Source organism: Rhinoderma darwinii (assembly GCF_050947455.1).
Source record: "Rhinoderma darwinii isolate aRhiDar2 chromosome 5 unlocalized genomic scaffold, aRhiDar2.hap1 SUPER_5_unloc_52, whole genome shotgun sequence".
In the NCBI taxonomy this organism is placed as follows: Eukaryota; Metazoa; Chordata; class Amphibia; order Anura; family Rhinodermatidae; genus Rhinoderma; species Rhinoderma darwinii.
The window spans coordinates 322,111-346,784 of record NW_027461812.1 but is presented as its reverse complement, the minus strand read 5'-3'; the positions used below and the strand labels follow the sequence as shown (position 1 = coordinate 346,784).

General features: G+C 43.2%; 2 protein-coding genes across 3 annotated transcripts in view; both read right to left on the bottom strand.

Annotated features, from left to right (window-relative positions):
- LOC142696298 (cytochrome P450 2C20-like) overlaps positions 1-24,674 on the bottom strand; it is a 107,517-nt gene that overhangs the window by 73,136 nt on the left and 9,707 nt on the right. The gene's annotated exons all lie outside the window — the stretch shown is intronic.
- LOC142696304 (uncharacterized) overlaps positions 5,758-24,674 on the bottom strand; it is a 63,815-nt gene continuing 44,898 nt past the window's right edge. The window contains exon 7 of the mRNA XM_075847635.1: positions 5,758-6,011. Coding sequence (XP_075703750.1) covers positions 5,758-6,011 — 254 coding nt within the window. The remainder of the gene's footprint in view (positions 6,012-24,674) is intronic.

The following is a 24,674-nucleotide window of genomic DNA, read 5'->3' as shown; positions in this document are numbered from 1 at the left end:
GGTGCCCTTTTGCAGTACATACGAGTTTTTGATCGCTTTTTATCACATTTTTATTAAGGCAGGATTCACAGAAAACAGCAATTCTGGCACTGTTTTTTTATATTATTTTTTATGGCGTTCACCGTGCAGGTTAAATATTGTAAACTTGTTATAGTTAGCGTCGTTATGGGCGCAGCGATACCAAATATGTCTATACTTTTTTTTTTTTTATTTAAAATAATAAGGCATTTTGTAAGGGAAAAAAGTGGGTTTTTAATTTTTATTTATTTACTATAAACTTTATTAAACATTTTTTTTAACTTTTTTTTAAGTCCCACTAAAACTGTAAAACTGTCCGGCATCTGTTAGGCCCTATTCAGATGACAGGGGTTGTCGGCCGTGCGATTTCTTTAACGGCCGTCACACGGCTGCATTAAAATGAATGCATGTATATGGTTCTGTTCACATGGCCGTGTTCTATGAGGGATCCGTCGCTATTGACCACAGCATCTAAGGGATTAAACGGGTGGGATCGATGCTTATTTCAATCCCGCCCGCTAGAGCAGATCTGCTACAAGCCCTCAGTTACCTCCAGGGGCGCTGCTTTATTCTGATGCCGCGGTGTAAAGTCTACTGCATCAGCATCAGGCCCATTAGTGACCGCCATAAAAACACCCGCGGCCGGACACTAAGGGGATATAAAGCCAACAAAAGTGTCCACAGCCTTTAAAGGGAATGTGTCGCTAGGAAAATATATATATATTTTTTTAGTTAACCTGTTGGTATATAAATGATTACACATTGTTCTAATTTTTTAAATTTTTTCACAAGTCAGGAAATATTATAAATTAGATTCTAATTTATAACATTTCCCTGTGCTGGTCACTAGAGGGAGCAATTCCCAAAATTGCAGCATTGCAATGTGGTAAAGCAACCTCATTGCTTTTTGCTGCAAATTTGGGGTAGACACACACGCTCTAGTGTCCTCACACAATCCCCCCTCCTTTATCCTGGCTAGTGCCAGGAGAAAGTAGGGGGTTGAATGTTCAAACCTCCTACACTGTGTGCCGCCATTTTTTGAGCGAATGCACAGTGTAGGAGGATGAGATACAGTGGTAATCACACAGCAGAACAGGAACATACACAAACATAACTTACCTGCTCCTGCCGCCGCCGCAGCCTCCGCTCCGTCTGCTCCCTCCGCTCCTAGTCCTTGCTTCTGAACATATGGACGGAAGCCGCGACCGGAAGTCGTCATCTTACTGTCCGTCCGCGGCTTCCGGTCCACATGAAAATGGCGCCGGATGTCGCTCGGCCGAAGACCTTCCTTTTGGACTGTGTGGGAGCGGCGCATGCGCCGTTCCCACACAGACGGCGTACGCTATAGTGAATGGAACGGCTCCCGTTCGCATTCTCTTTGGGGTTGTATGTGCCGTATTCCATCTCTGTATGTGTCGTTAATCGACACATAGAGAGATGAAAAAAAAAAAATGGCAGCCCCATAGAGAAGTAAAAGAAAGAAAAAAGTACAACACAAAAACACAAATAAATAAAATTTATTTTAATAACATACTAAAAGCAAAAACATATAAAAAAAAAAAAAATTTGCGACACCTTCCCTTTAAGCCACAGCTGCAAAAAATTTGTTATGGTGGTTGGGGCCATTGGGTGGGATATGACGGCAGTTTTCCGGTTATGGGCATTTCCACACCGATGGCAGGTTAAATTGAGGAATGTTTATAACATCTGAAAAATAAAACCACCCAGAGAAGTTATAACTTGTGTTTAGAGAGGAGCGAATGTTTACACACAAATCGAATTAGTCACAAATTTCCCAAAAGTTTTGGATTTTAGCAAATCTGAAGCTTTTAGCATTTGCCCAACATGAATAGCTAAAAATGGCGGCTGATATTTTACAGATCAGAAGCAGATAAGAAGACAGAGAAGAAGGATCACATGACAACGGGTGGCGACCCAGCCAGCTTCCCCATAATGCCTTGCAGGCAGCCCTCCCTCTAGCTCCGGCAATCACTCGTGGTTTAGGTGTGAGTCACCGATGACTGAGTAGATAAGACATATGAGTTAGAGCCACTATAAACAGCCCAACCAGGAAATGCTGCTGCTTTGTGTGGATACAGAGAAGAGAGAGAGGACATCAGACAGAGAGTGTGAGATAGTAAAACACAGAATACAGAGAGGAGAGAGAGGACATCAGACAGAGAGTGAGAGACTGTAAAACAAAGAATACAGGGAGGAGAGGGAGGACGCCAGACAGAGTGAGAGATAGTAAAACACAGAATACAGAGAGGACGTCAGACAGAGAGTGAGAGATAGTAAAACACAATACAGAGAGGATGTCAGACAGAGTGAGAGATAGTAAAACACAGAATACAGAGAGGAGAGAGAGGACGTCAGACAGAGCGTGATAGATAGTGAAACAGAATACAGAGAGGGGAGGATGTCAGACAGAGTGAGAGATAGTGAAACAAAGAATACAGAGAGGAGAGAGGACGTCAGACAGAGAATGACAGAGTAAAACACAGAATACAGAGAGGAGAGCGAGGACATCAGACAGAGAGTGACAGATAGTGAAACACAGAATACAGAGAGGAGAGCGAGGACGTCAGACAGAGTGAGAGATAGTGAAACACAGAATACAGAGAGGAGAGAGAGGACGTCAGAAAGAGCGTGAGAGATAGTAAAACAGAATACAGAGAGGGGAGGATCTCAGACAGAGAGTGAGAGATATTGAAACAAAGAATACAGAGAGAAGAGAGGACGTCAGACAGAGAATGACAGAGAGTAAAACACAGAATACAGAGAGGAGAGAGAGGACATCAGACAGAGTGAGAGATAGAAGCGGCCGTACTGCTGACTGCAAGGAGTGAGGGGAGGCCGACATGACAGGATAGGAGGGAACAGGTGAGGAAAGGGTTAAGGTTATGTGCAGGGAATGAAGGGGAGGGGATTGGAAGTGAGGAGGGAGGGGGAGTAGGTCTCGGGCTTCCCGCTGTTTTCCTCAGTGCGAGGGAGACAGTGAGAAGTGAGACATCACAGGAGTCCCGCCCACCCGCCCCTTTTTATTTTACAGATTTTGGAAGGAGAAGTGTGGGTATTGAATGGTGGTTATTGCCTGGTGTAATTGGTGGTGTTTGCATTGTCACGGTGGCTGGCGGGGGGAGTCCTTGAGGTTGGTCAGTAAAACTGGTGGGGGGGTCACATCAGGGGTATGCTTCCCCCAAAAATAGGTGGAAGGCTTCTTAGGGTGTTACCCCTTTGAAGTGCTTTATGGAAAAGCCATCTGCAAGAAGGTGCCTTCGAGCCGGTTTACGGCTGGAGGTAAAACAAGTGGTGGTGGCAGATGGCTACGTTTTTTATAAGTCGTGGTAACCTCAAGGGCTTCCCCTGGTCAATTATAAGGTGTTATTTATATTGACCCTGTTAAGGGTTTGGTATGTGTATTCTGGTAGAATTTCCAATGTTTGGGAATTCTAAGTTATTTAAAGTTTGGGTTATAAAATTTTCTAATTTTATAAAATTTATAATAAACGGCTGCTGTGGCCATTAAAATCCAACCTGGTGTCGTGTGTTATTATTCTAAAAGGGTAAGGAATAATTATGGATCACTCGACTCTACTTATCCAAGTCAAGTAAATCACAGAATACAGATATATAGTGGATTGTCAGTGAGTGTGTTTCATGGTGGGGAGAAGAGAATAGAGAGTTGGAGCTACAATGATTTGATGGAGAGATAGATTTTAAAGTGAGAAAGGAGTCAGTCAGTGTCAGGGTGCTAGTTAGACAGGCAGCCATTGCTGTGAGTGAGTGCTGCTGCAGCTATACAATTCTCACATTCATTTGTGAATCACTAATCTTCATCACATCATTCACAAATCTTCTTAAAAAATATTAATTCTGGTGCCGATAGCGTCACGTCACTCACTGTTCTATATCTAATTGTGCCACCAAAAAATGGCGTATTGTTCTGTGTCGAGCCGATATATATCAGTCTGTGACAATTGTTTTGCAAATGATTAGAGCAAAACTCACCGCTTCTTCACTTTCCAGGACGATCAGACGCATGGCACATGTAGTCGTGGCAGTGGCAGAGATATATATATATATATATACACACACACACACATTTTTTTTTAAAGAAAAACACAAAGACTATTGTTACTTCCCAGAAAGGAATCAGATTGTTGCCGCCGGCTGCCATGCGTTATGTCGCTGTCACTTTGACATTACTGAGGCTGTCTTGGCGTTAGAGCTGGAGAGCGGCCGGATACAGTCCTAGGAGACCTCAGAGTCATACACGACTCTTCAGGGCAATCGCGGCACTTTCTATTCACAACAAATTCATTCGGGGCGAATCAAATCTGACGGCCGCATCGACCAAATCCGACTCCAAACGATATTCGGCAAAATTCGCTCATCTCAAATGTGTTATCTCATTATTATTGCCGAATTATCTGTGCCTATTGATGGAGATAAAGGGGGTGCGGGTATGTTCCCTGTCCTCTACCCCCTGACAGGTACATGATATATTCTGCAGATTATTACACCACTGACCTCTCTAGAGATCTGCAGAGCATTGCTCCTCTACCTCCTGACAAATACATAGTGATATATCCTGCAGATTATTACACCACTGACCTCTCTACAGATCTGCAGAACATTGCTCCTCTACCTCCTGACAGATACATAGTGATATATCCTGCAGATTATTACACCACTGACCTCTCTACAGATCTGCAGAACATTGCTCCTCTACCTCCTGACAGATACATAGTGATATATCCTGCAGATTATTACACCACTGACCTCTCTACAGATCTGCAGAACATTGCTCCTCTACCTCCTGACAGATACAGTGATATATCCTGCAGATTATTACACCACTGACCTCTCTACAGATCTGCAGAACATCGCTCCTCTACCTCCTGACAGATACATAGTGATATATCCTGCAGATTATTACACCACTGACCTCTCTACAGATCTGCAGAACATTGCTCCTCTACCCCCAGATACATAGTGATATATCCTGCAGATTATTACACCAGTGTCCTCTCTACAGATCTGCAGAACATTGCTCCTCTACCTCCTGACAGATACATAGTGATATATCCTGCAGATTATTACACCACTGACCTCTCTACAGATCTGCAGAACATTGCTCCTCTACCTCCTGACAGATACATAGTGATATATCCTGCAGATTATTACACCACTGACCTCTCTACAGATCTGCAGAACATCGCTCCTCCACCTCCTGACAGATACATAGTGATATATCCTGCAGATTATTACACCACTGACCTCTCTACAGATCTGCAGAACATTGCTCCTCTACCTCCTGACAGATACATAGTGATATATCCTGCAGATTATTACACCACTGACCTCTAGAGACCTGCAGAACATTGCTCTGCTCCCTCTTTCAGGGGCCGCGCTGTTTAAAGTGTGGAACCTGCTGACTATAGGGGCAAGTTAGGGTTAATTTTGCTGTGGAGAAGGGACACACCTGATTGGTTATTGCTTGTCAGGTGTGTTGTATTTCCCTGGTTAAATACATGTGATTCAGCGAGAGTAGAACTTGTTCCGCCCCCTCCTTTTTTTTTTTTTATACATTTTTTTCCGGTTTCCAACAACGTCATATTCTGTAAATGTTTCAAAGTCTTTGATTATCGGCCGAATCCATCGCTCAGCTGTGACCGCCATAATATCATCATCTAAGTTGATGAACTGTGATCGATATTATGGCGATCCTGCGCGTTAGTGGTGGCTGATAATGAACGCTGCAGCATTTGCGTGCAGAGGATCCGTAGAAGCTGCAGCTTTTGTGTACAGAGAATCCGTAGAAGCTGCAGCTTTTGTGTACAGAGAATCCGTAGAAGCTGCAGCTTTTGTGTACAGAGGATCCGTAGAAGCTGCAGCTTTTGTGTACAGAGGATCCGTAGAAGCTGCAGCTTTTGTGTACAGAGGATCCGTAGAAGCTGCAGCTTTTGTGTACAGAGGATCCGTAGAAGCTGCAGCAAAAAATGTTGTTAAAAAATTAAATTTATAAATATTTAAAAACACCTAAAACACACATTTAACCCCTTAATGACGAGCGACAGATATATCTATCACAAGCGGGTGCTAGTTCCTGCCGATATATCCGTCACTTGGATCTCATGGGTGCTGCCATTATACCCACGAGATCGGCGGCAGGAGCGCGGCTGCTATACGCAGCCAGACTCCTACCGGAAATGAAAAGATCGTACTGTGAAGTTCACAACTAACAAAAAAAAAAAAGAAGCAAAATAGAGCTGAATAAAGTTTAATAAAAATTAAAAAGTGCCCCTCCAAAAAAATCAACATAAATTAATTCCTTTTTTCATTATAAATTATTAGATTTTCTTAAAAAAGCTTTACTGTAAAAAAAAACCCTCCTACATATCAGGTACCGCCGTAACGACCCGTAGAACAAGCATAACTTACTATTTATACTGCACGGCGAGTGGCAAAAAAAACGCGCGCATTTTTTTTTATGGAATTGCTTTCCCTCTAAAAAAATTTATAAAAGTTAGGCTGCATGCACACATCCGTCAGCCATTGTACAGGCGCTAATGACGGTTCCGTGAATCACGGACCACACACGGATGGCTTCCGCGTGCAGCCCGTTGTTTCATGGACCAAATGAATGCAAAGGCCGAGACTGTTCTGTCAAAAACGGCAGGAGTAGGAACTGTGCTATTTTTGATGCAACGGCCGCACGGTTCCGTTAAAACAACAGAAGTGCGCATGGCGCCATTGAAATAAATGTGTCAGGGTGCGATCAGTTGAAACAACGGAGAGCACCCTGACGAAAAAAAACTGAAGTGGGCACGAGGCCTTAGACAATAAATTATATTTACCCCGAAATGGTACCAAAAAAAACTACAACTCAAAAAAAAACAAAAAACAAGCCACTATATGGCTACAAGGATGGAAAAAGTTATGGATCTCGGAAGGCGACAGCACAAAGAGAACTTATTTTACTAAAACATGTTTAGGCCACGATCACACATGCACTTTTTGTGCGAGTTTTTTTTTTTAGCCAAAGCCGGAAGTAGATAAACAAAAAATGAACAAAAGGTATAAAGAATAGACTGACCCGTCTCCTTTCTTTAGTGTCCGCTGCTTAAAACTCACGACATGTCCGATATTTCTGCGTTTTCCGTGCATCACGCACCTATTGAAATCAATGGGTGCGTGAAAATCGCGCGCACCACACGGAAGCACTTCAGTGGGACGCGCGTGATTCGCGCAACAGCAGTAAAAACTATGATTGAAAACAGAAAAGCACCACGTGCTTCAAACATCCAAACAGAGTGTCATAATGATGGCGGCTGCGCGAAAACCACCCAGCCGCGCATCATACGCTGCTGACACACAGATTTATGGATCTTTTGCGTGCGCAAAACGCACACGCTCGTGTGAATCCGGCCTAAGGCTGTGTTCACATCACCGTTGCCTTTCCGCTGAGGGGTTCCGTCTGAGGTTTCCGTCGGGTTAGCCCCTCAGTAGAAAGACAAAGGGAAACCTCAGCTTCCGTTTCCCTCACCATTGAATGGTGACGGATCCGGTGCTAATGGTTTCCGTCTGTCACCGTTGTGGAGGGTTCAGTCGTTTTGACAGAATCAATAGCGCGGCTGACTGCTGATGTGAACACAGCCTAAATAAATAAAAACCGACTGACTGATTGACATATAAACGTTATGTCAATCAGAAACAATAAACATAACACGCAGTCCTGAGCCCCGGATGCTGAGCAGCCCTTTACAGGAGCCTGTGGGTAGACCAATTATGAATAACAAAAAACGGCCAACTGTGACTAATAACACATTATATATATATATATACATACATACACAGGACCACCATCAGGGCAGTACTAGTGGTACTGCCGTTAGAGGTCCAGCTACATGACTTTAAAAAAAAGGGGGCCCGCCGCAGACCTGCTGTAACTTCTATCAAAATACGTCTCACAGGTCAGAATCACCGGTTAGGCGCAGCCAACACAATGTCGAGGCACCTCCAAGGTATATGCACACCATAGCACAACTCCAATAATTCTTAAGCAAAAAAATTGAGGAACAGGAGTCACAACGCCACAAGTAATAGAAACAAGTACAACAACATTTTATTTAATATAATATCATACAAGGAAAAAACAATAGCGAGGATCTAACATACAGTATATGTGTGGACCACTCGAAGGTATTAAGATTACCAGGGGTATGATGTATAAAGCACACAATTTGAACGTGTGTGCACCAGGCAGTAGCGAAAACCATAGGTCAGTGATATGTCACCGCAGTGTCTCACCTGTGCTATAAGAATATATAGTCCACAGAAGAGAAATTCAATGATAAGTAAAGCCCTAATAGCAACAATCTGGGGCAGAAAAGACACTAGGGGGAAATATCACACCGAACATTGCACATAGGTCATTACGCATAGGTCAAAAAGAGAAAATATCCCGGCATGTTCTATTATGTAAATCAAAGCCTGGAATCACAAAGAACTTAGTACACAGAGTCTTACCCATGGAGATGAAAAGAATAAGGTGATCCACGAAGTATAACCAAGTGTAAGAACGCCCCGACGCGCATTTCGCTGGTACAGCTTCTTCAGGGGGTATGCTGTAACTTCTCCCTCTCCTGGCAGGCTGTCAGGAGAGGGAGAACAGTAAGGGTATGTTCGTTCACACAGCCTATTTTCAGCTGCTGACACTGAACCCGTCAGTCCCGCTGATCTGACGGATACAGGACTCAGCACTAGATACAGCCGCTCTATATACAGGATACAAAGTAGCTGGGTCTCAAAAAGTACAAATAATTGATGGATCGTAATTACGGGCACGGTCGTGTAAATGGGGCCTACAAAACTGTGTGTGTGATCCTGGCCTTATTGTGCTAAAACATAAAAAAGACTATACGGGACATATTTGGTATCGCCGCACCAACTTGTAGAATAAAGTTAACAAGTTATTTTAACCACACGATAAACAGCAAAAAAACAATGGCAAAATTGTTGTTTTTTTATTGCACTCCCTTCCCAAAAAGTGAATGAACCTTTATCAATAAATTATATGTGCCCCAAAACGGTTAGAAATACAACTCGTCCCGCAAAAAACAATCCTCATACAGCGACAGCGACGGAAAAAAAAAAAGTTGTGGCTCTTGGATTGTAAGGATGAAAAAAAAAAGAAAGAAAATGGTTTAGTCATTAACCCCTTCCCTTTAGTGGAAATAATGTTGATATTCATTTTCACGGCCTAATTCTAATAAATTCTGCAAAGACCTGTGGGGTCTAAATACTCCTAGATAAATTCCTTGAGGGGTGTAGTTTCCAAAATGGGGTCACTTTTAGGGGGGTTTCCACTGTCTTGGTCCCTCCAGTTTATTGCAAATGCGACATGGCACTGAAAGCGATTCCGGCAAAATCAGCGCTCCAAAATCCAAATGACGCTCCTTCTCTTCTGAGCCCTGCCGTGGGTCCAAACACAATGGGGTTGCTTTTGGGGGGTCTTTACTGTTTTGGCCCCACAAGACCTCTTCAAACCTGACATGGTGCCTAAAATATATTTTAAAAAAAAAAGGAGGGCCCGTTTCTCCTTTGTGTCGGAGGCCGCTGCTTCAGTCTATTAGGGCACTCGGGCCACATGTGGGATATTTCTAAAAACTGCAGAATCTGGGCAATAAATATTGTGTTGCGTTTCTCTGGTAAAACCTTCTGTGTTACAGAAAAAAAATGGATTCAAATGAATTATGGTAAAAAAAAATGGAATTTGTAAATTTCACCTCTACTTTGCTTTAATTCCTGTGAAACGTCTAAAGGGTTAAGACACTTTTTGAATGCTGTTTTGGATACTTTGAGGGGTTCAGTTTTCAAAATGGGATGATTTAATGGGGACTTTCTAATATATAAGGCCCTCAAAGCCACTTCAGAACTGAACTGTCCCTGAAAAAATGGCCTTTTGAAATGTTCTTGCAAATGTGAGAAATCGCTGCTAAAGTTCTAAGTCTTGTGACGTCCTAGAAAAATAAAAGGATGTGAAAAAAATGATGCAAACATAAAGTAGACATAGGGGGAATGGTAACTAGTGACTATTTTGTGTGGTATTACTGTCTGACTTACAAGCAGATATATTTAAATTTCGAAAAAATGCAAATTTTTGCAAATTTTCTAAAAATTTTGGTGTTTTTCACACATAAATATTGAATTTAATTTTTTAACTAACAAAGCACAATATGTCACGAGAAAACAATCTCAGAATCACTTGAATAGGTTAAAGCATTCCTGAATTATTACTACATAAGGAAACACAAATATGGACAGTGACCTCAGGGGTTTCCTGTAGGAGCGGAACCACCGGCCAGATCATCGGCAACGGGGATTTGGCTCAATTATTAGCCACTATATATGGACAGTGACGTTAAGGGCTTCCCCATACACAGTGCTTAAAGTACCGCTGTGCCCGGGGAGTCCTAGTTGAGCGGAGGAGCTAATTCTAATTCTGAAGCAGGGAGCTGTTGGTTCCCTGCTTCAGCATTGGGTTTAACTGTATCTGCGACCTGAGGACGCAGATACAGTTGACAGCGGGACATACCCCCAACCATCTGGAACAGCGGGACACTGCCCGGAATCTGGGACGGTTGGGAGGTATGCTAATGTATTGACAACCATCGGCATCCCATGATCGTGTCGTGGGGGGCGATGAGCTGTCGGAGGGGGCTTCCCCCTCTTTATAAGGCCTCAGATGCTGCGGTTTCGATCGACTGCAGCATTTTGGGGGTTAAAAGGCCAGGAACAGTGCGATCGCTGTTCCTGGCCATTGGTGCCGGGCATCAGCTGTAATAGCTGACACCCGCAGCGTGACATGCACTTCCGTCATGGTGCGTGAAGGGGTTAAGACCATAGTTATTTTAAACCTTAATGACCAAGAATTTTTTTTTCGTTTTTCCATCGTTTCATTCAAAGAGCTATAACTTTTTTATTGTTTCGTCGCCACAGCGGTATAAGGTCTTGTTTTTTGTGGGACAAGTTTTATTTTTGGATTGCAACTTTTTGGGGTAAATATCATTTACTGATTCACTTTTAGTAACTTTATTGGTTTGAAATGGAAAAAAAACTGAAATTCAGTCAATATTTTTTGCGTCTTAAATTTATGCCGTTTACCGTGTTGTACAAATAACAATAACTTTATTCAGCGGGTCGTTACGATTGTGGAGATACCAAATCGATATTGTTTTTTTACTTTTTTAAAAGCCATAACTTTTTGATAGTTCTGCCGATGCGGCTGTATGAGGCTTCATTTTGCGGGACAACGTTTTTATTGGTGCCCTTTTGCAGTACATACGAGTTTTTGATCGCTTTTTATCACATTTTTATTAAGGCAGGATTCACAGAAAACAGCAATTCTGGCACTGTTTTTTTATATTATTTTTTATGGCGTTCACCGTGCAGGTTAAATATTGTAAACTTGTTATAGTTAGCGTCGTTATGGGCGCAGCGATACCAAATATGTCTATACTTTTTTTTTTTTAATTTAAAATAATAAGGCATTTTGTAAGGGAAAAAAGTGGGTTTTTAATTTTTATTTATTTATTTACTATAAACTTTATGAAACATTTTTTTAACTTTTTTTTTAGTCCCACTAAAACTGTAAAACTGACCGGCATCTGTTAGGCCCTATTCAGATGACAGGGGTTGTCGGCCGTGCGATTTCTTTAACGGCCGTCACACGGCTACATTAAAATGAATGCATGTATATGGTTCTGTTCACATGGCCGTGTTCTATGAGGGATCCGTCGCTATTGACCACAGCATCTAAGGGATTAAACGGGTGGGATCGATGCTTATTTCAATCCCGCCCGCTAGAGCAGGTCTGCCCCAAGCCCTCAGTTACCTCCAGGGGCGCTGCTTTATTCTGATGCCGCGGTGTAAAGTCTACTGCATCAGCATCAGGCCCATTAGTGACCGCCATAAAAACACCCGCGGCCGGACACTAAGGGGATATAAAGCCAACAAAAGTGTCCACAGCCTTTAAAGGGAATGTGTCGCTAGGAAAATATATATATATTTTTTTAGTTAACCAGTTGGTATATAAATGATTAAACATTGTTCTAATTTTTTCACAAGTCAGGAAATATTATAAATTAGATTCTAATTTATAACATTTCCCTGTGCTGGTCACTAGAGGGAGCAATTCCCAAAATTGCAGCATTGCAATGTGGTAAAGCAACCTCATTGCTTTTTGCTGCATATTTGGTGTAGACACACACGCTCTAGTGTCCTCACACAATACCCCCTCCTTTATCCTGGCTAGTGCCAGGAGAAAGTAGGGGGTTGAATGTTCAAACCTCCTACACTGTGTGCCGCCATTTTTTGAGCGAATGCACAGTGTAGGAGGATGAGATACAGTGGTAATCACACAGCAGAACAGGAACATACACAAACATAACTTACCTGCTCCTGCCGCCGCCGCAGCCTCCGCTCCGTCCGCTCCCTCCGCTCCTAGTCCTTGCTTCTGAACATATGGACGGAAGCCGCGACCGGAAGTCGTCATCTTACTGTCCGTCCGCGGCTTCCGGTCCACATGAAAATGGCGCCGGATGTCGCTCGGCCGAAGACCTTCCTTTTGGACTGTGTGGGAGCGGCGCATGCGCCGTTCCCACACAGACGGCGTACGCTATAGTGAATGGAACGGCTCCCGTTCGCATTCTCTTTGGGGTTGTATGTGCCGTATTCCATCTCTGTATGTGTCGTTAATCGACACATAGAGAGATGAAAAAAAAAAAAATGGCAGCCCCATAGGGAAGTAAAAGAAAGAAAAAAGTACAACACAAAAACACAAATAAATAAAATTTATTTTAACCCCTTAATGACCGCCGATATGTCTTTTTACGGCGGTCATTAGTGGGCTTTATTCTAGAGTGCCGCCAAACTACGTCGCTGCTGTAGAATAAAGTAAACAGAGCAGGGAGCCGTGAAATCTCCCTGCTCTCAGCTGCCAGAAGCAGCTGAGGGCTGGGGGCGTCCCTGCTCTGCCGGGTGAGATCGATATTAGTATCGATCTCACCTGTTTAACCCTTCAGATGCGGTGCACAATAGCGTGCACCGCATCTGAATGGTTTTGGAGAGAGGGAGGGAGCTCCCTCTCATCTCACTGACACCCGGCGATAAAATCGCCGAGTGTCTGTGTCTTCTATGGCAGCCGGGGGTCTAATAAAGACCCCCAGGTCTGCCTGCAGCGAATGCCTGCTAGATCATGCCGCAGGCATGACCTAGCAGATGCCTGTCCGTTTTAAACGGACAGGCAGTAATACACTGCAATACAAAAGTATTGCAGTGTATTATAATAGCGATCGGAGGATAGGGAAGTCCCCTAGTGGGACTAGTAAAAAAGTAAAAAAAGTTTAATAAAGTTAATAAAAAAAAAAAGTGAAAAAAAAAAAAATGAAAAACCCAGCTTTTCCCCTTACAAACTGCTTTACTATTAAAAAAAACTACAATAAAGCAAAAAAGTTACACATATTTGGTATCGCCGCGTCCGTAACGACCCCGACTATAAAGCTGTTACATTATTTAACCCGCACTGTGAACGCCGTAAAAAAATAAAATAAAAAACAATGGAAAAATTGCTGTTTTCTGTTAATCCTGACTTAAAAAAAATGTGATAGAAAGTGATCAAAAAGTCGCATCTACTCTCAAATGGTACCAATAAAAACTGCAAGTCGTCCCGCAAAAAACAAGACCTTATACAGCTATGCCGACGCAAAAATAAAAAAGTTACAGCTCTTCGAATGTGACAATGGAAAAATCTAAAAAATGGCTTGGACATTAGGGCCCAGAATGCAAGCAGGGGAAGGGGTTAATAACATACTAAAAGCAAAAACATATAAAAAAAAAAAAAATTTGCGACACCTTCCCTTTAAGCCACAGCTGCAAAAAATTTGTTATGGTGGTTGGGGCCATTGGGTGGGATATGACGCCAGTTTTCCGGTTATGGGCATTTCCACACCGATGGCAGGTTAAATTGAGGAATGTTTATAACATCTGAAAAATAAAACCACCCAGAGAAGTTATAACTTGTGTTTAGAGAGGAGCGAATGTTTACACACAAATCGAATTAGTCACAAATTTCCCAAAAGTTTTGGATTTTAGCAAATCTGAAGCTTTTAGCATTTGCCCGACATGAATAGCTAAAAATGGCGGCTGATATTTTACAGATCAGAAGCAGATAAGAAGACAGAGAAGAAGGATCACATGACAACGGGTGGCGACCCAGCCAGCTTCCCCATAATGCCTTGCAGGCAGCCCTCCCTCTAGCACCGGCAATCACTCGTGGTTTAGGTGTGAGTCACCGATGACTGAGTAGATAAGACATATGAGTTAGAGCCACTATAAACAGCCCAACCAGGAAATGCTGCTGCTTTGTGTGGATACAGAGAAGAGAGAGAGGACATCAGACAGAGAGTGTGAGATAGTAAAACACAGAATATAGAGAGGAGAGAGAGGACATCAGACAGAGTGTGAGAGATAGTAAAACACAGAATATAGAGAGGAGAGAGAGGACGTCAGACAGAGTGTGAGAGATAGTAAAACACAGAATACAGAGAGGAGAGAGAGGACATCAGACAGAGTGTGAGAGATAGTAAAACACAGAATACAGAGAGGAGAGAGAGGACATCAGACAGAGAGTGAGAGACCGTAAAACACAGAATACAGGGAGGAGAGGGAGGACGCCAGACAGAGTGAGAGATAGTAAAACACAGAATACAGAGAGGACGTCAGACAGAGAGTGAGAGATAGTAAAACACAATACAGAGAGGATGTCAGACAGAGTGAGAGATAGTAAAACACAATACAGAGAGGACGTCAGACAGAGCGTGATAGATAGTGAAACAGAATACAGAGAGGAGAGAGAGGATGTCAGACAGAGTGAGAGATAGTGAAACAAAGAATACAGAGAGGAGAGAGGACGTCAGACAGAGAATGACAGAGTAAAACACAGAATACAGAGAGGAGAGCGAGGACATCAGACAGAGAGTGACAGATAGTGAAACACAGAATACAGAGAGGAGAGCGAGGACGTCAGACAGAGTGAGAGATAGTGAAACACAGAATACAGAGAGGAGAGAGAGGATGTCAGACAGAGTGTGAGAGATAGTAACACACAGAATACAGAGAGGAGAGAGGACATCAGACAGAGTGAGAGATAGTAAAACAGAATACAGAGAGGGGAGGATCTCAGACAGAGAGTGAGAGATATTGAAACAAAGAATACAGAGAGAAGAGAGGACGTCAGACAGAGAATGACAGAGAGTAAAACACAGAATACAGAGAGGAGAGAGAGGACATCAGACAGAGTGAGAGATAGTAAATCACAGAATACAGATATATAGTGATATATCCTGCAGATTATTACACCACTGACCTCTAGAGAACTGCAGAACATTGCTCCTCTACCTCCTGACAGATACATAGTGATATATCCTGCAGATTATTACACCACTGACCTCTCTACAGATCTGCAGAACATCGCTCCTCTACCTCCTGACAGATACATAGTGATATATCCTGCAGATTATTACACCACTGACCTCTCTACAGATCTGCAGAACATTGCTCCTCTACCTCCTGACAGATACATAGTGATATATCCTGCAGATTATTACACCTCTGACCTCTCTACAGATCTGCAGAACATCGCTCCTCTACCTCCTGACAGATACATAGTGATACATCCTGCAGATTATTACACCACTGACCTCTCTACAGATCTGCAGAACATCGCTCCTCTACCTCCTGACAGATACATAGTGATATATCCTGCAGATTATTATACCACTGACCTCTCTACAGATCTGCAGAACATTGCTCCTCTACCTCCTGACAGATACATAGTGATATATCCTGCAGATTATTACACCACTGACCTCTCTACAGATCTGCAGAACATTGCTCCGCTACCCCCTGACAGATACATAGTGATATATTCTGCAGATTATTACACCACTGACCTCTCTACAGATCTGCAGAACATCGCTCCTCTACCTCCTGACAGATACATAGTGATATATTCTGCAGATTATTACACCACTGACCTCTCTACAGATCTGCAGAACATCGCTCCTCTACCTCCTGACAGATACATAGTGATATATCCTGCAGATTATTACACCACTGACCTCTCTACAGATCTGCAGAACATTGCTCCTCTACCTCCTGACAGATACATAGTGATATATCCTGCAGATTATTACACCACTGACCTCTCTACAGATCTGCAGAACATTGCTCCTCAACCTCCTGACAGACACATAGTGATATATCCTGCAGATTATTACACCACTGACCTCTCTACAGATCTGCAGAACATTGCTCCTCTACCTCCTGACAGATACATAGTGATATATTCTGCAGATTATTACACCACTGACCTCTCTACAGATCTGCAGAACATCGCTCCTCTACCTCCTGACAGATACATAGTGATATATCCTGCAGATTATTACACCACTGACCTCTCTACAGATCTGCAGAACATTGCTCCTCTACCTCCTGACAGATACATAGTGATATATCCTGCAGATTATTACACCACTGACCTCTCTACAGATCTGCAGAACATTGCTCCTCTACCTCCTGACAGATACATAGTGATATATCCTGCAGATTATTACACCACTGACCTCTCTACAGATCTGCAGAACATCGCTCCTCCACCTCCTGACAGATACATAGTGATATATCCTGCAGATTATTACACCACTGACCTCTCTACAGATCTGCAGAACATTGCTCCTCCACCTCCTGACAGATACATAGTGATATATCCTGCAGATTATTACACCACTGACCTCTCTACAGATCTGCAGAACATTGCTCCTCTACCTCCTGACAGATACATAGTGATATATCCTGCAGATTATTACACCACTGACCTCTCTACAGATCTGCAGAACATCGCTCCTCTACCTCCTGACAGATACATAGTGATATATCCTGCAGATTATTACACCACTGACCTCTACAGATCTGCAGAACATTGCTCCTCCACCTCCTGACAGATACATAGTGATATATCCTGCAGATTATTACACCACTGACCTCTCTACAGATCTGCAGAACATCACTCCTCTACCTCCTGACAGATACAGTGATATATCCTGCAGATTATTACACCACTGACCTCTACAGATCTGCAGAACATTGCTCCTCTACCTCCTGACAGATACATAGTGATATATCCTGCAGATTATTACACCTCTGACCTCTCTACAGATCTGCAGAACATTGCTCCTCTACCTCCTGACAGATACATAGTGATATATCCTGCAGATTATTACACCACTGACCTCTACAGATCTGCAGAACATTGCTCCTCTACCTCCTGACAGATACATAGTGATATATCCTGCAGATTATTACACCACTGACCTCTACAGATCTGCAGAACATTGCTCCTCTACCTCCTGACAGATACAGTGATATATCCTGCAGATTATTACACCACTGACATCTACAGATCTGCAGAACATTGCTCCTCCACCCCCTGACAGATACATAGTGATATATCCTGCAGACTATTACACCACTGACCTCTCTACAGATCTGCAGAACATTGCTCCTCTACCTCCTGACAGATACATAGTGATATATCCTGCAGATTATTACACCACTGACCTCTCTACAGATCTGCAGAACATCGCTCCCCCACCCCCTGACAGATACATAGTGATATATCCTGCAGATTATTACACCACTGACCTCTCTACAGATCTGCAGAACATCGCTCCTCTACCTCCTGACAGATATAGTGATATATCCTGCAGATTATTACACCACTGACCTCTCTACAGATCTGCAGGACATCGCTCCTCTACCTCCTGACAGATACATAGTGATATATCCTGCAGATTATTACACCACTGACCTCTCTACAGATCTGCAGAGCATTGCTCCTCTACCTCCTGACAGATACATAGTGATATATCCTGCAGACTATTACACCACTGACCTCTCTACAGATCTGCAGAACATTGCTCCTCCACCTCCTGACAGATACATAGTGATATATCCTGCAGATTATTACACCACTGACCTCTCTACAGATCTGCAGAACATCGCTCCTCTACCTCCTGACAGATACATAGTGATATATCCTGCAGATTATTACACCACTGACCTCTCTACAGATCTGCAGAACATCGCTCCTCTACCTCCTGACAGATACATAGTGATATATCCTGCAGATTATTACACCACTGACCTCTAGAGAACTGCAGAACATTGCTCCTCTACCTCCTCACAGATACATAGTGATATATCCTGCAGATTATTACACCACTGACCTCTCTACAGATCTGCAGAACATCGCTCCTCTACCTCCTGACAGATACATAGTGATATATCCTGCAGATTATTACACCACTGACCTCTCTACAGATCTGCAGAACATTGCTCCTCTACCTCCTGACAGATACATAGTGATATATCCTGCAGATTATTACACCTCTGACCTCTCTACAGATCTGCAGAACATCGCTCCTCTACCTCCTGACAGATACATAGTGATACATCCTGCAGATTATTACACCACTGACCTCTCTACAGATCTGCAGAACATCGCTCCTCTACCTCCTGACAGATACATAGTGATATATCCTACAGATTATTATACCACTGACCTCTCTACAGATCTGCAGAACATCGCTCCTCTACCTCCTGACAGATACATAGTGATATATCCTGCAGATTATTACACCACTGACCTCTCTACAGATCTGCAGAACATTGCTCCGCTACCCCCTGACAGATACATAGTGATATATTCTGCAGATTATTACACCACTGACCTCTCTACAGATCTGCAGAACATCGCTCCTCTACCTCCTGACAGATACATAGTGATATATTCTGCAGATTATTACACCACTGACCTCTCTACAGATCTGCAGAACATCGCTCCTCTACCTCCTGACAGATACATAGTGATATATCCTGCAGATTATTACACCACTGACCTCTCTACAGATCTGCAGAACATTGCTCCTCTACCTCCTGACAGATACATAGTGATATATCCTGCAGATTATTACACCACTGACCTCTCTACAGATCTGCAGAACATTGCTCCTCAACCTCCTGACAGACACATAGTGATATATCCTGCAGATTATTACACCACTGACCTCTCTACAGATCTGCAGAACATTGCTCCTCTACCTCCTGACAGATACATAGTGATATATTCTGCAGATTATTACACCACTGACCTCTCTACAGATCTGCAGAACATCGCTCCTCTACCTCCTGACAGATACATAGTGATATATCCTGCAGATTATTACACCACTGACCTCTCTACAGATCTGCAGAACATTGCTCCTCTACCTCCTGACAGATACATAGTGATATATCCTGCAGATTATTACACCACTGACCTCTCTACAGATCTGCAGAACATTGCTCCTCTACCTCCTGACAGATACATAGTGATATATCCTGCAGATTATTACACCACTGACCTCTCTACAGATCTGCAGAACATCGCTCCTCCACCTCCTGACAGATACATAGTGATATATCCTGCAGATTATTACACCACTGACCTCTCTACAGATCTGCAGAACATTGCTCCTCCACCTCCTGACAGATACATAGTGATATATCCTGCAGATTATTACACCACTGACCTCTCTACAGATCTGCAGAACATTGCTCCTCTACCTCCTGACAGATACATAGTGATATATCCTGCAGATTATTACACCACTGACCTCTCTACAGATCTGCAGAACATCGCTCCTCTACCTCCTGACAGATACATAGTGATATATCCTGCAGATTATTACACCACTGACCTCTACAGATCTGCAGAACATTGCTCCTCCACCTCCTGACAGATACATAGTGATATATCCTGCAGATTATTACACCACTGACCTCTCTACAGATCTGCAGAACATCACTCCTCTACCTCCTGACAGATACAGTGATATATCCTGCAGATTATTACACCACTGACCTCTACAGATCTGCAGAACATTGCTCCTCTACCTCCTGACAGATACATAGTGATATATCCTGCAGATTATTACACCTCTGACCTCTCTACAGATCTGCAGAACATTGCTCCTCTACCTCCTGACAGATACATAGTGATATATCCTGCAGATTATTACACCACTGACCTCTACAGATCTGCAGAACATTGCTCCTCTACCTCCTGACAGATACATAGTGATATATCCTGCAGATTATTACACCACTGACCTCTACAGATCTGCAGAACATTGCTCCTCTACCTCCTGACAGATACAGTGATATATCCTGCAGATTATTACACCACTGACCTCTACAGATCTGCAGAACATTGCTCCTCCACCCCCTGACAGATACATAGTGATATATCCTGCAGACTATTACACCACTGACCTCTCTACAGATCTGCAGAACATTGCTCCTCTACCTCCTGACAGATACATAGTGATATATCCTGCAGATTATTACACCACTGACCTCTCTACAGATCTGCAGAACATCGCTCCCCCACCCCCTGACAGATACATAGTGATATATCCTGCAGATTATTACACCACTGACCTCTCTACAGATCTGCAGAACATCGCTCCTCTACCTCCTGACAGATATAGTGATATATCCTGCAGATTATTACACCACTGACCTCTCTACAGATCTGCAGGACATCGCTCCTCTACCTCCTGACAGATACATAGTGATATATCCTGCAGATTATTACACCACTGACCTCTCTACAGATCTGCAGAGCATTGCTCCTCTACCTCCTGACAGATACATAGTGATATATCCTGCAGACTATTACACCACTGACCTCTCTACAGATCTGCAGAACATTGCTCCTCCACCTCCTGACAGATACATAGTGATATATCCTGCAGATTATTACACCACTGACCTCTCTACAGATCTGCAGAACATCGCTCCTCTACCTCCTGACAGATACATAGTGATATATCCTGCAGATTATTACACCACTGACCTCTCTACAGATCTGCAGAACATCGCTCCTCTACCTCCTGACAGATACATAGTGATATATCCTGCAGATTATTACACCACTGACCTCTAGAGAACTGCAGAACATTGCTCCTCTACCTCCTCACAGATACATAGTGATATATCCTGCAGATTATTACACCACTGACCTCTCTACAGATCTGCAGAACATTGCTCCTCCACCCCCTGACAGATACATAGTGATATATCCTGCAGACTATTACACCACTGACCTCTCTACAGATCTGCAGAACATTGCTCCTCTACCTCCTGACAGATACATAGTGATATATCCTGCAGATTATTACACCACTGACCTCTCTACAGATCTGCAGAACATCGCTCCCCCACCCCCTGACAGATACATAGTGATATATCCTGCAGATTATTACACCACTGACCTCTCTACAGATCTGCAGAACATCGCTCCTCTACCTCCTGACAGATATAGTGATATATCCTGCAGATTATTACACCACTGACCTCTCTACAGATCTGCAGGACATCGCTCCTCTACCTCCTGACAGATACATAGTGATATATCCTGCAGATTATTACACCACTGACCTCTCTACAGATCTGCAGAGCATTGCTCCTCTACCTCCTGACAGATACATAGTGATATATCCTGCAGACTATTACACCACTGACCTCTCTACAGATCTGCAGAACATTGCTCCTCCACCTCCTGACAGATACATAGTGATATATCCTGCAGATTATTACACCACTGACCTCTCTACAGATCTGCAGAACATCGCTCCTCTACCTCCTGACAGATACATAGTGATATATCCTGCAGATTATTACACCACTGACCTCTCTACAGATCTGCAGAACATCGCTCCTCTACCTCCTGACAGATACATAGTGATATATCCTGCAGATTATTACACCACTGACCTCTAGAGAACTGCAGAACATTGCTCCTCTACCTCCTCACAGATACATAGTGATATATCCTGCAGATTATTACACCACTGACCTCTCTACAGATCTGCAGAACATCGCTCCTCTACCTCCTGACAGATACATAGTGATATATCCTGCAGATTATTACACCACTGACCTCTCTACAGATCTGCAGAACATTGCTCCTCTACCTCCTGACAGATACATAGTGATATATCCTGCAGATTATTACACCTCTGACCTCTCTACAGATCTGCAGAACATCGCTCCTCTACCTCCTGACAGATACATAGTGATACATCCTGCAGATTATTACACCACTGACCTCTCTACAGATCTGCAGAACATCGCTCCTCTACCTCCTGACAGATACATAGTGATATATCCTACAGATTATTATACCACTGACCTCTCTACAGATCTGCAGAACATCGCTCCTCTACCTCCTGACAGATACATAGTGATATATCCTGCAGATTATTACACCACTGACCTCTCTACAGATCTGCAGAACATTGCTCCGCTACCCCCTGACAGATACATAGTGATATATTCTGCAGATTATTACACCACTGACCTCTCTACAGATCTGCAGAACATCGCTCCTCTACCTCCTGACAGATACATAGTGATATATTCTGCAGATTATTACACCACTGACCTCTCTACAGATCTGCAGAACATCGCTCCTCTACCTCCTGACAGATACATAGTGATATATCCTGCAGATTATTACACCACTGACCTCTCTACAGATCTGCAGAACATTGCTCCTCTACCTCCTGACAGATACATAGTGATATATCCTGCAGATTATTACACCACTGACCTCTCTACAGATCTGCAGAACATTGCTCCTCAACCTCCTGACAGACACATAGTGATATATCCTGCAGATTATTACACCACTGACCTCTCTACAGATCTGCAGAACATTGCTCCTCTACCTCCTGACAGATACATAGTGATATATTCTGCAGATTATTACACCACTGACCTCTCTACAGATCTGCAGAACATCGCTCCTCTACCTCCTGACAGATACATAGTGATATATCCTGCAGATTATTACACCACTGACCTCTCTACAGATCTGCAGAACATTGCTCCTCTACCTCCTGACAGATACATAGTGATATATCCTGCAGATTATTACACCACTGACCTCTCTACAGATCTGCAGAACATTGCTCCTCTACCTCCTGACAGATACATAGTGATATATCCTGCAGATTATTACACCACTGACCTCTCTACAGATCTGCAGAACATCGCTCCTCCACCTCCTGACAGATACATAGTGATATATCCTGCAGATTATTACACCACTGACCTCTCTACAGATCTGCAGAACATTGCTCCTCCACCTCCTGACAGATACATAGTGATATATCCTGCAGATTATTACACCACTGACCTCTCTACAGATCTGCAGAACATTGCTCCTCTACCTCCTGACAGATACATAGTGATATATCCTGCAGATTATTACACCACTGACCTCTCTACAGATCTGCAGAACATCGCTCCTCTACCTCCTGACAGATACATAGTGATATATCCTGCAGATTATTACACCACTGACCTCTACAGATCTGCAGAACATTGCTCCTCCACCTCCTGACAGATACATAGTGATATATCCTGCAGATTATTACACCACTGACCTCTCTACAGATCTGCAGAACATCACTCCTCTACCTCCTGACAGATACAGTGATATATCCTGCAGATTATTACACCACTGACCTCTACAGATCTGCAGAACATTGCTCCTCTACCTCCTGACAGATACATAGTGATATATCCTGCAGATTATTACACCTCTGACCTCTCTACAGATCTGCAGAACATTGCTCCTCTACCTCCTGACAGATACATAGTGATATATCCTGCAGATTATTACACCACTGACCTCTACAGATCTGCAGAACATTGCTCCTCTACCTCCTGACAGATACATAGTGATATATCCTGCAGATTATTACACCACTGACCTCTACAGATCTGCAGAACATTGCTCCTCTACCTCCTGACAGATACAGTGATATATCCTGCAGATTATTACACCACTGACCTCTACAGATCTGCAGAACATTGCTCCTCCACCCCCTGACAGATACATAGTGATATATCCTGCAGACTATTACACCACTGACCTCTCTACAGATCTGCAGAACATTGCTCCTCTACCTCCTGACAGATACATAGTGATATATCCTGCAGATTATTACACCACTGACCTCTCTACAGATCTGCAGAACATCGCTCCCCCACCCCCTGACAGATACATAGTGATATATCCTGCAGATTATTACACCACTGACCTCTCTACAGATCTGCAGAACATCGCTCCTCTACCTCCTGACAGATATAGTGATATATCCTGCAGATTATTACACCACTGACCTCTCTACAGATCTGCAGGACATCGCTCCTCTACCTCCTGACAGATACATAGTGATATATCCTGCAGATTATTACACCACTGACCTCTCTACAGATCTGCAGAGCATTGCTCCTCTACCTCCTGACAGATACATAGTGATATATCCTGCAGACTATTACACCACTGACCTCTCTACAGATCTGCAGAACATTGCTCCTCCACCTCCTGACAGATACATAGTGATATATCCTGCAGATTATTACACCACTGACCTCTCTACAGATCTGCAGAACATCGCTCCTCTACCTCCTGA